This window comes from Carcharodon carcharias, chromosome 9 (genome assembly GCF_017639515.1).
Source record: "Carcharodon carcharias isolate sCarCar2 chromosome 9, sCarCar2.pri, whole genome shotgun sequence".
Taxonomy (NCBI): domain Eukaryota; kingdom Metazoa; phylum Chordata; class Chondrichthyes; order Lamniformes; family Lamnidae; genus Carcharodon; species Carcharodon carcharias.
The window spans coordinates 100,416,092-100,428,549 of NC_054475.1; the positions used below are offsets into that span (position 1 = coordinate 100,416,092).

The following is a 12,458-nucleotide window of genomic DNA, read 5'->3' on the forward strand; positions in this document are numbered from 1 at the left end:
TTTTTGAGGAGCTAACCAGGTGTGTAGATGAGGGTAGTGCAGTTGATGTAGTTTATATGGATTTCAGCAAAGCTTTTGACAAGGTCCCACATGGGAGACTTATAAAGAAGGCAAATACACATGGGATACAGGGTAATTTGATAAGGTGGATTCAAAATTAGCTTAGTTGTAGGAGACAGAGCATGATGACAGAAGGATACTTTCGTAACTGGAAGCCAGTGTCTAGTGGCATATCACAGGGATCTGTGCTGGGTCCCCTATTATTTGTCATTTATATAAACGACATAGATGACTATTTGGGAGGTAGGATTAGTAAGTTTGCGGATGACACAAAGATTGGCCGGGTGGTTAACAGTGAGGTTGAGTGTCTTGGGCTACAGGAAGATATAGATGGGATGGTCAAATGGGCAGATAAGTGGCAGATGGAATTTAACCCTGAAAAGTGTGAGGTGATACACTTTGGAAGGAGTAATTTGACAAGGAAGTATTCAATGAACGGCATGACACTAGGAAGTTCCGAGGAACAAAGGGACCTTGGCGTGTGTGTCCATAGATCTCCGAAGGCGGAGGGGCACGTTAGTGGGGTGGTGAAAAAGGCATATGGGACACTTGCCTTTATCAATCGAGGTATAGATTACAAAAGTAGGGAGGTCATGTTGGAGTTGTATAGAACCTTGGTGAGGTCACAGCTGGAGTACTGTGTGCAGTTCTGGTCTCCACATTATAGGAAGGATGTGATTGCACTGGAGGGGGTGCAGAGGAGATTCACCAGGATGTTGCCGGATGAAACATTTAAGTTATGAAGAGAGGTTGGATAGACCTGGGTTGTTTTCGTTGGAGCAGAGGAGACTGAGGGGCGACCTGATCGAGGTGTACAAGATAATAAGAGGCATGGACAGGGCGGATAGGGAGCAGCTGTTCCCCTTAGTTGAAGGGTCAGTCACAGGGGGGACATAAGTTCAAAGTGAGGGGTAGGCGGTTTAGGTGGGATGTGAGGAAAAACTTTTTAATCCAGAGGGTGGTGACAGGCTGGAATGCATTGCCTGGGAGGATGGTGGAGGCAGGTTGCTTCACATTCTTTAAAAAGTACCTGAATGAGCACTTGGCATGTCATGACATTCAAGGCTATGGGCCAAGTGCTGGTAAATGGGATTAGGTAGGTAGGTCAGGTGTTTCTCACGTGTCAATGCAGACTGGATGGGCCGAAAGGCCTCTTCTGCACTGTGTGATTCTGTGAATTAGAGCAGATATGTGAGGGTAGCTACCAACACATAGGTGATATGTGAGCTATGCATTGCGAGGCACTGTTAGTCTGATGGATGGAGATCTCCTCAAGCCTGTAGATATAAAGATCCTATATAAAATTAATTGGTGACAATCTCAATCCATTTCTTAATTCACCTCATGAATTCTTAAGAGTCTCAGATTTGTGAAGACCCTCTACATCATACTGTAAATTTCATTGTTGATTTACGCTCATAACCTTTATCATTTTATTATTGGGAGGATATGATTATCCACTCATCTCCCTTGAAACAAGCAATTATTGTTACTTTCTGTTCTCTGTGCAGATCTCTCCCAGTGAAATAGAAGGCCTCATGACAAGGCTACAACATGTGTTTCAACAGGAGATAACTGGAGTTGGCGCAAGTTTGGAAAAACGGTGGAAATTTAGTGGCTTCGATGGAATCAAGGCCCTTCAGAACTAGTAACTTGGTGACAATTCACAAGATTACAGGACTACTCCACACCCTACTGTTTCTGACTAACGTAGATACCAGATTTGTTTTTGAAAGATTGGTTTCAATTACTCTCAAAAAATGAGAAATCCTCAGGCTTGATGAATATGAGCTGCGCCTAGAAATAGGCTTAAAGAACAGAATTGTGTTTACCAAACCCCAAATGTCGGGTAATAAACTGTGCTGTGTATTATAGTTGGTGTGCTTCCATGGCTGAAGTACTAGTATGAGCCAAGTGATTAAGGAGGGCCAAATAGAAAAGCAACAACTTAAGCTATGAAAAATATACAAAGCATCCTTTTTCCTGACACATGTGGTCTCACATTAATTAGATCACTGTGTCTCTCCTCCAATCCAGCTCAATATTATAGGTACAGTACATCTACCAAAGCATCTGTTTTTATTTTTCAGTCATAACAGTGTATTTTTCAAATTCCTACATATCTGTAGAAGCTTTTAATGGTCCAATTTCTGTCAACTTAATGAAATGCTGACGGCCATCGAAAACACTAACAAATACAGTACCCATACTCACCCTCCATCACCACCACCTCTTTCCCCTGCCAACCCCCACCCCCACCACCACCCCTGCAGCCCCACCAGCAAACAAAAGGTTTGCTGAGAAACTACTGATTTTATTGATTTGATGCTGTGGCTCAGTTCCAGTGTCTAAAAGATCTGCAGATTCTTTCTCCATTCTCATTTTCTCATCTCAGTTCTCCTGAAGGTGGTCATGCACGGTAGATAATTGTTCATGAACATTAGCAGTTCTATAGTGCCCTCACTTAAGTGGCAATTCTTTGTATAAGTTTGGATAATGGGTTATGGCAGACTGTTTGAATGCAGTGTGGGTATCAGCACTGAGCTTAATTTTGTCCTTGGGGAACATCCACACAAGTGCACTTTCTAACAAGAGTCGTTGGATACTGATTGGGAATGGGAACCTTGGCAGATTTTTCCATTTCTTAGTCTAGAGATTGAGGTTAATGCAGCTATCACTGGCTCAGCTGAGATCAGCTAATTCAATGGAATTTAGCAGATTCTTGGTCTGTGCAGCTTAGTTCCATATCATGTGGTAATGAATACCCAAAAAACTATTTGGGTAATCTTCTGCAAATCCATCTTCATCTACAGCTGAGTAAATTTGTTCAAGCAGCATGTAGCAGAGACAATTTCATTTCAGACCATTCTTTCATCCAGAAGTAGCAAGGTTTTAGATAAGTTGAAGTTTTATCCCATAAATGGCTTAAAAAAAAACTGGATTCTATCATCTGATCATTTGTGGCAAATGGAGAGCACAAGTTTGCATGTCATGATATTTCTAGGGATTAATGCACCTTATTGAAGATAGAAAATGTAGCATGGGAAAGGATGCTCCATTCTCAGTGTTTGTAAGTCAAAATTGGGGCAGGATGTGCCAATATTTGTTTTAAAGAAGAAATATGAAGATTGTTAACATGTTTAAGTAAACTGATCAGGTTTATTAACTGAAATTGTTTACATCACAAATCTGTGGTAAAAAAGGAAACATCCCTGTTGTACTTTAATTTCTTTATATCTCTGGAATCAATCTAGCAGTACATTTTGGACAATATATCTAGTTTGTACAGGCTAAGCTACACTGTATTGATAAAAGTTGTATTTTTAGACATAAATTATTTTTTACAAAGCTTTAATACTTGATAGTTTACTTGGATTTTGTGTCCCCATGGGTGAAGGACATAAGCAGCAACACCTACTGTTAGTTACAATGAAAAGCCGAGAATTCTTTCTGCTATTTTCTCGTTTATACTACTTGTATGATGTGTTGGACAGCGTTTTGCTGCTGCTGCTGTTCTATGGGTTCAAACAAGCCTGATATGTTCACTGATGCTTGTTAAAGTTTTAGTGTCTTTTTTAATTAGTCCAAGTTGTATCATTTTAGGTAAGAATTAACAAGTGCAAGTTTACATGGCATGTTACCTTACTGTGATCGTGAGTTGCCAATATTGTTTCATGTGCTGTAGGCTCATAATTAATGACTGCAGAGATTTAGCACAAAATAATACCTGGAGCTCAAAATTTCCACTAAGAAGTTCTATTTATTCTGTGGGCAAAAATTATCCCTAGAATCATAACATACCTTCACCATTGTGAACTACCTGAGGGACTAGTGAAAATCAAGAAAAGCAATTTGAAAATATCTGGTAAGTGAATAGCTTGAAGTTGCCTGATAGTTCAGATATGGTTTGATACTTAACTTAACAGACTAATGAGATTCCAGGTTCAATCCTGATGTCTACTAAATTGGTTGATCTCGGCTCGTGTCATAGAACAACCCATTTGGTTTAGATACCTCTGAACTAGGACGTGCAGTGGGGGTAAAACCAGCCTGATTCTGATTGCTGCCTAGTTGTTTTCACTGGAATTACATAAAAATCAGAACACAGAAACAGGCTGACTGGCTCAAGTGGTTTATGTCAGTGTGAACCCTGCTCCTTAATTTGCTTAATTTGCTTCTCCCTCATATTGTGATTCCCCTTAAATGTGTTAGCCACCTTTTTAAATATAAGAAATGGAAATAAGCTATGCTTTTGTGCACCAGGCATCAAATGGTTTGCTACCATTTGCTCTCCAACTTCATTTTTCTGGACAATATTTATTCCCCAAAAATGTCACTAGCACAAACAGATTACCTGACCACTTACCTCATTGCTGTTGTGGGAACTTCCAGTATGCAATTTAGTTGCTGTATTCCCTACATTATAACATCTCTTGCATAAATAAAACATAAATTACAGTTCAAAAGTTAATTGGCCGTAAAGTGCTTCAGACATTTTGAGACCATGAAATACATCATATAAATGCTAATGATTCTATTTTTGAAAAATGGCTGCTTTGATGACTCCACAGACCATTGGAAACATATTAGCAGGGCTCTTCGACTTCAAGGGGAGAAAATTAAGTGAGCTGGATAAAACCATTTTCTTAATGTCCATTGTATTCACTTTTTTGAACCAGATCATTTCATAGCTTATACCTATTAAATTAACTTTTTGATGAGATTCCACAACTGAGGTTTATCTTAAGTTTACAGCTGAGAGTTTGTTATGCATTGATTGTTACTTCAACAGTGTCTTAAATAACATAAATTTGCAGATCCTTTACAACTCAAAATTGTACAACAGAAAATTATTTCTAATATTTTAGAGAATTCCTGATCATTTTAGGAACACCTTATGTAAGAGAAGAGAATAAAATTATCATTAATGCCCATGGAATAAAACCAACTTGACTGACTGGGATACTTTGGTTAACCAAATATCCTTTGTTTCTAGGCAGTTCAACAATAAAATTTTAAGCAGGGAGAGGGATTGTATTTGCGTGCTCTATCATTTTGCAATATGTCCTAATGATTAGCAAGTTGTATTTCAGTCTTGTTTTGTGATTTATTAGAATGGATTTTTAATAAGTTTTATAAAGAAATTATTTAAATGGCTGATATTTGTTTTGCATTTGATTGAAAAATTAATTCCTTACTAAAATTAATGTTTGCTTTTAGAAATCCTGATAGAATAAAATCCAATCAATGCTCATGTTTAACTACTAATCTTCTTGAGTTAAAAACAAAAAAACTGCGGATGCTGGAAATCCAAAACAAAAACAGAATTACCTGGAAAAACTCAGCAGGTCTGGCAGCATTGGCGGAGAAGAAAAGAGTTGACGTTTCGAGTCCTCATGACCCTTCGACAGAACTTGAGTTCGAGTCCAAGAAAGAGTTGAAATATAAGCTGGTTTAAGGTGTGTGTGTGGGGGGCGGAGAGATAGAGAGACAGAGAGGTGGAGGGGGGGTGGTGTGGTTGTAGGGACAAACAAGCAGTGATAGAAGCAGATCATCAAAAGATGTCAACGACAATAGTACAATAGAACACATAGGTGTTAAAGTTAAAGTTGGTGATATTACCTAAACGAATGTGCTAATTAAGAATGGATGGTGGGGCACTCAAGGTATAGCTCTAGTGGGGGGTTTTTTTTTATAATGGAAATAGGTGGGAAAAGGAAAATCTTTATAATTTACTGGAAAAAAAAAGGAAGGGGGAAACAGAAAGGGGGTGGGGATGGGGGAGGGAGCTCACGACCTAAAGTTGTTGAATTCAATATTCAGTCCGGAAGGCTGTAAAGTCCCTAGTCAGAAGATGAGGTGTTTTTCCTCCAGTTTGCGTTGGGCTTCACTGGAACAATGCAGCAAGCCAAGGACAGACATGTGGGCAAGAGAGCAGGGTGGAGTGTTAAAATGGCAAGCGACAGGGAGGTTTGGGTCATGCTTGCAGACAGACCGCAGGTGTTCTGCAAAGCGGTCGCCCAGTTTACGTTTGGTCTCTCCAATGTAGAGGAGACCACATTGGGAGCAACGAATGCAGTAGACTAAGTTGGGGGAAATGCAAGTGAAATGCTGCTTCACTTGAAAGGAGTGTTTGGGTCCTTGGACGGTGAGGAGAGAGGAAGTGAAGGGGCAGGTGTTGCATCTTTTGCGTGGGCATGGGGTGGTGCCATAGGAGGGGGTTGAGGAGTAGGGGGTGATGGAGGAGTGGACCAGGGTGTCCCGGAGGGAGTGATCCCTACGGAATGCCGATAAGGGGGGTGAAGGAAAGATGTGTTTGGTGGTGGCATCATGCTGGAGTTGGCGGAAATGGCGGAGGATGATCCTTTGAATGCGGAGGCTGGTGGGGTGATAAGTGAGGACAAGGGGGACCCTATCATGTTTCTGGGAGGGAGGAGAAGGCGTGAGGGCGGATGCACGGGAGATGGGCTGGACACGGTTGAGGGCCCTGTCAAGACCGTGGGTGGAAAACCTCGGTTAGGGAAGAAGGAGGACATGTCAGAGGAACTGTTTTTGAATGTAGCATCATTGGAACAGATGCGACGGAGGCGAAGGAACTGAGAGAATGGGATGGAGTCCTTACAGGAAGCGGGGTGTGAGGAGCTGTCGTCGAGATAGCTGTGGGAGTCGGTGGGTTTGTAATGGATATTGGTGGACAGTCTATCACCAGAGATTGAGACAGAAAGGTCAAGGAAGGGAAGGGAAGTGTCAGAGATGGACCACGTGAAAATGATGGAGGGGTGGAGATTGGAAGCAAAATTAATAAATTTTTCCAAGTCCCGACGAGAGCATGAAGCGGCACCAAAGTAATCATCGATGTACCGGAGAAAGAGTTGTGGAAGGGGGCCGGAGTAGGACTGCAACAAGGAATGTTCCACATACCCCATAAAGAGACAGGCATAGCTGGGGCCCACACGGGTACCCATAGCCACACCTTTTATTTGGAGGAAGTGAGAGGAGTTGAAGGAGAAATTGTTCAGCGTGAGAACAAGTTCAGCCAGACGGAGGAGAGTAGTGGTGGATGGGGATTGTTCGGGCCTCTGTTCGAGAAAGAAGCTAAGGGCCCTCAGACCATCCTGGTGGGGGATGGAGGTGTAGAGGGATTGGACGTCCATGGTGAAGAGGAAGCGGTTGGGGCCAGGGAACTGGAAATTGTTGATGTGACGTAAGGTGTCAGAGGAATCACGGATGTAGGTGGGAAGGGACTGGACAAGGGGAGAGAGAAGGGAGTCAAGATAACGAGAAATGAGTTCTGTGGGGCAGGAGCAAGCTGAGACGATCGGTCTACCGGGGCAGTTCTGTTTGTGGATTTTGGGTAGGAGATAGAAGCGGGCCGTCCGAGGTTGGGCGACTATCCGGTTGGAAGCTGTGGGAGGGAGATCCCCAGAGGAGATGAGGTCAGTGACAGTCCTGGAAACAATGGTTTGATGTTCAGTGGTGGGGTCATGGTCCAGGGAGAGGTAGGAGGAAGTGTCTGCGAGTTGACGCTCAGCCTCCGCGAGGTAGAGGTCAGTGCGCCAGACAACAACAGCACCACCCTTGTCAGCGGGTTTGATGACAATGTCAGGGTTGGACCTGAGAGAATGGAGTGCAGTAAGTTCAGAGAGAGACAGGTTAGAATGGGTGAGAGGAGCAGAGAAATTGAGACGACTAATGTCGTCTTCTTGAGTTCTCTGTCCCAAGGCAAGTCCAACCCACAGTGCCACAACACCCACAACTGGTAGGTAAAGGAGGCAGGTCCCGAATCCACCTCAGTCGGAACAAGCATCGAACCCAGTGCTGTTGGCATCAATCTGATCCACACCAGCCGTCCAGCCAACTGGCCCTCCCAAGGAGTCAAAGTTGCTGTGGGTACTTAAATGAATAAGTCCGTGTCCATACACAGCAAGACCTGGACAACATTCAGGCTTTGGCTGATAAGCGGTCAACAAGTGCCAGGCAAGCCACACACCGTCCTGACTTGGAACTATGTCACCGTTCCTTCACTGTTGTCAGATCAAAATCCTGGAACGCCCTTCCTAACAGCACTGTGGGTGTACCTGCTTTATATGGACTGCAGCAATTCAAGAAGGTGTCCTAACACCACCTTCTTGGCAGTGAAGGGTGGGCAGTAAATACTGGCCTCACCAGCAACGCCCATATCCTGTGAACGAATAACAAAAATAAATACACTTTTACATGCAGCTTGCAATTTCTTTCCATCACATGGCTGGCCAGGAATTTCTCCTCTTACCACCAGCCATTGGTGTATGTTGGAAGGATTTACAAGTTGATATTCAGCCTGTTTGGCCACATTATGAACACACCTTCCTTGCCCATCAAGTCGGACTTGAACCCTGGGCTTCTGGCTCAGAGGCAGGAACATTACTTACTGCACCACAAGAGCTCAACTACTAATACAAAAGCGAAATAGTCCAGATGCTGGAAATTTGAAATCAGAACAGAAAAGAATGGAAGTACCTCAGCAGGTCAGGCAGCATCTGTGGAAAGAGAAACAGTGTTTCAGGTTCATGATCTTTCATCAGAACTGGGAAAAGTTAGAAATGTGAAAGGTTGTAAACAAGGGAAAATGGGGGGGGGGGAAGGACTAAAGGGAAGGATAACCTATTAAGTATTTCCAACATTTTCTGTTTTTATTTTAGCTCATGTTTAACTCTTTGGTAACTGGCTTTCCACAAACGTTGCAGTAGAGGTAGGAGCGGTGGGAGGAGGTTCTAAACTATACTCCTAATAGTTATGCACAGAGCACACAGAAAATCTCCTTCTTTAATGATTCACTGACAAGATTAGTTCAGATGAAAAAGACTTTGGATCCATTTGGTTGCGCCCTTCTGAAAATCAGTTCAGCTGGTTTGTGCGACATCTTTTTAATAGAGACTTGGACAGGCAGATGGGTCATTGGCTTAGTGTCTCTTCAGTTGATTGCCTCTGAGGACTCATCACACTCCCTCAGTACTAGCTTAGTGGATTGACCTAAAGTATGTACTCAAAACATTGAGCTACAGATGAGGGCTATCAAGCTGGCACAGATTCCAACTATAGCCGAGTAAAGCATAATTCCAAGGCAAAAACAAAAATAGATGGAAAAACTCAGCAGGTCTGACAGCATCTGTGGAGAGGAACACAGTTAACATTTCAAGTCCGCATGACTCTTCATCAGAACTGAGGAAATATAGGAATGAGGTGAAATATAAGCTGGTTGAGGGGGGTGGGACAGGTAGAGCAGGATAGAGGGCTAGTTATAGGTGGAGGCAGAGAGATTGCCAAAAATGACATGGACAAAGGGATGTTGACAGTGGTGATATTAGCAAAGGAATGTGCTAATGGTGACATTAAGGGTAGAAAACAGGACGAGCAAGTGACAGATAGTCCTAGTGGGGTAGGGGTGGGGGGAAGGGATCAAAATAGGCTAAAAGGTGGAGATAAAACAATGGACGGAAATAGATTTAAAAATAATGGAAATAAGTGGAAAAAAAATATTTAAAAAATCAAATTATTGAAAAGGGATCGGAAAGGGGATGGGGATGGAAGAGAGAGTTTATGATCTAAAGTTGTTGAAATCAATGTTAAGTTCGGAAGGCTGTAAAGTGACTAGTCAGAAAATGAGGTGCTGTTTCTCCAGTTTGCGTGGAGCTTCACTGGAACATTGCAGCAGGCCCAGGACAGACACGTGGGCATGAGAGCAGGGTGGTGTGTTGAAATGGCAAGCGACAGGGAGGTCTGGGTCATACTTGCGGACAGACCGAAAGTGTTCCGCAAAGCGGTCACCCAGTCTGCGTTTGGTCTGTCCAATGTAGAGGAGACCGCATTGGGAGCAGTGAATGCAGTAGACTAAATTGAAGGAGGTGCAAGTGAAGTGCTGCTTCACTTGAAAGGAGTGTTTGGGCCCTTGAACGGTGAGGAGGGGGGAAGTAAAGGGGCAGGTGTTGCACCTTCTGCGGTAGCATGGGAAGGTGCTATGGGAGGGAGTTGAGGTGTAGGGGGTTGATGGAGGAGTGGACCAGGGTGTCCCGGAGAGAACGATCTCTGCGAAATGCCGCCGGGGGGGGGTAAAGGGAAGACGTGTTTGGTGGTGGCATCATGCTGGAGTTGGCGGAAATGGCGGAGGATGATCCTTTGAATACAGAGGCTGGTGGGGTGATAAATGAGGACAAGGGTTCTGGGAGAGAGAAGAAGGTGTGAGGGCGGATGTGCGGGAGATGGGCCAGACACGGTTGAGGGCCTTTTCAACCACCGTGGGTGGAAAACCTAGGTTGAGGAAGAAGGAAGACATGTCAGAGGAACTGTTTTGGAAAGTGGCATCATCAGAACAGATGCAATGGAGGCGAAGGAACTGAGAGAATGGGATGGAGTCCTTACGGGAAGTGGGGTGTGAGGAGCTGTAGTCGAAGTAGCTGTGGGAGTCGGTAGGCTTGTAATGAATATTGGTGGACAGTCGGCTATCACCAGAAATTGAGATAGAGAGGTCAAGGAAGGGAAGTGTCAGTGATGGACCATGTGAAAATGATGGAGGGGTGGAAGCGGGACGGCCCGCTTCTACCTCCTACCCAAAATCCACAAACAGGACTGTCCCGGCAGACCAATCGTGTCAGCCTGTTCCTGCCCCACAGAATTAATTTCTTGCTATCTCGACTCCATTCTCTCTCCCCTTGTCCAGTCTCTTCCCACCTACATCCGCGATTCCTCTGACGCCCTACATCATATCAAAAATTTCCAGTTCCCTGGCCCCAACCATCTCCTCTTCACCATGGACGTCCAACCCCTCTACACTGCCATCCCCCACCGGGATGGTCTGAGGGCTTTCCGCTTCTTCCTTGAACAAAGGCCCGAACAATCCCCATCCACCACTACTCTCCTCCATCTGGCTGAACTTGTTCTCTCACTGAACAATTTCTTCTTAAACTCATCTCACTTCCTCCAAGTAAAAGGTGTGGCTGTGGGTACCCGCATGGGCCCCAGTTATACCTGTCTCTTTATGGGGTATGTGGAACATTCCTTGTTCCAGTCCTACTTAGGCCCCCTCCCACAACTCTTTCTCTGGTACTTCGATGAATGCTTCGGTGCCACTTTGTGCTTTTGTCTGGACCTGGACAAGTTTATTAATTTTGCTTCCAATTTCCACCCCTCCATCATTTTCACATGGTCCATCACTGACACTTCCCTTCCCTTCCCTTCCTTGACCTCTCTGTCTCAATTTCTGGTGATAAGACTGTCCACCAATATTCATTACAAGCCTACTGGCTCCCACAGCTACCTCAACTACAGCTCCTCACACCCCGCTTCCTGTAAGGACTCCATCCCATTCTCTCAGTTCCTTCGCCTCCATTGCATCTGTTCTGATGATGCCACTTTCCAAAACAGTTCCTCTGACATGTCTTCCTTCCTCCTTAACTGATGTTTTCCACCCACGGTTGTTGACAGGGCCCTCAACTGTGTCCAGCCCTTCTTCCGTGCATCTGCCTTCATACCTTCCTCTCCCTCCCAGAACCATGATAGGGTCCCCCTTGTCCTCACTTATCACCCCACCAGCCTCCGTATTCAAAGGATCATTTCCGCCAACTCCAGCATGATGCCACCACCAAACACGTCTTCCCTTCACCCCCCCCCTCCCAGCAGCATTCCGCAGGGATCATTCCCTCCGGGACACCCTGGTCCACTCTTCCATCACCCCCTACACCTCAACCCCCTCACACAGCACCTTCCCATGCAACTGCAGAAGGTGCAACACTTGCCCCTTTACTTCCCCCTCCTCACTGTCCAAGGGCCCAAACACTCCTTTCAAGTGAAGCAGCACTTCACTTGCACTTCCCTCAATTTAGTCTACTGCATTCACTGCTCCCAATGCGGTTTCCTCTACATTGGAGAGACCAAACACAGACTGGGTGACCGCTTTGCAGAACACCTTCGGTCTGTCCGCAATCATGACCCAGACCTCCCTGTCGCTTGCCATTTCAACACTCCACCCTGCTCTCATGCCCACGTGTCCGTCCTTGGCCTGCTGCAATGTTCCAGTGAAGCTCAACGCAAACTGGAGAAACAGCACCTCATCTTCCAACTAGGCAATTTACACCCTTCCAGACTTAACATTGAGTTCAACAACTTTAGATCATGAACTCTCCCCTCCATCCCCACCGCATTTCCAATCCCCCCTTTTCCAATAATTTATAATTTTTTAAATATATTTTTCTTTTTCCACCTATTTCCATTATTTTTTAATTTATTTCCATCCATTGTTTCATCTCCACCTTTTAGCCCATTTCGATCCCTTCCCCCCACCCCACCCCCACTAGGACCATCTGTCACTCACTCGTCCTGCTTTCTACCCTTAACGTCACCATTAGCACATTCCTTTGCTAATA

General features: G+C 44.5%; 1 protein-coding gene across 1 annotated transcript in view; it reads left to right on the forward strand.

Annotated features, from left to right (window-relative positions):
- LOC121281899 (ecto-NOX disulfide-thiol exchanger 2-like) overlaps positions 1-5,215 on the forward strand; it is a 339,103-nt gene extending 333,888 nt beyond the window's left edge. Inside the window, exon 17 of the mRNA XM_041195055.1 lies at positions 1,572-5,215. Within this exon, the coding sequence (XP_041050989.1) occupies positions 1,572-1,709 (138 nt within the window). The 3' untranslated portion in view covers positions 1,710-5,215. The remainder of the gene's footprint in view (positions 1-1,571) is intronic.
- Positions 5,216-12,458: the final 7,243 nt, after the last annotated feature.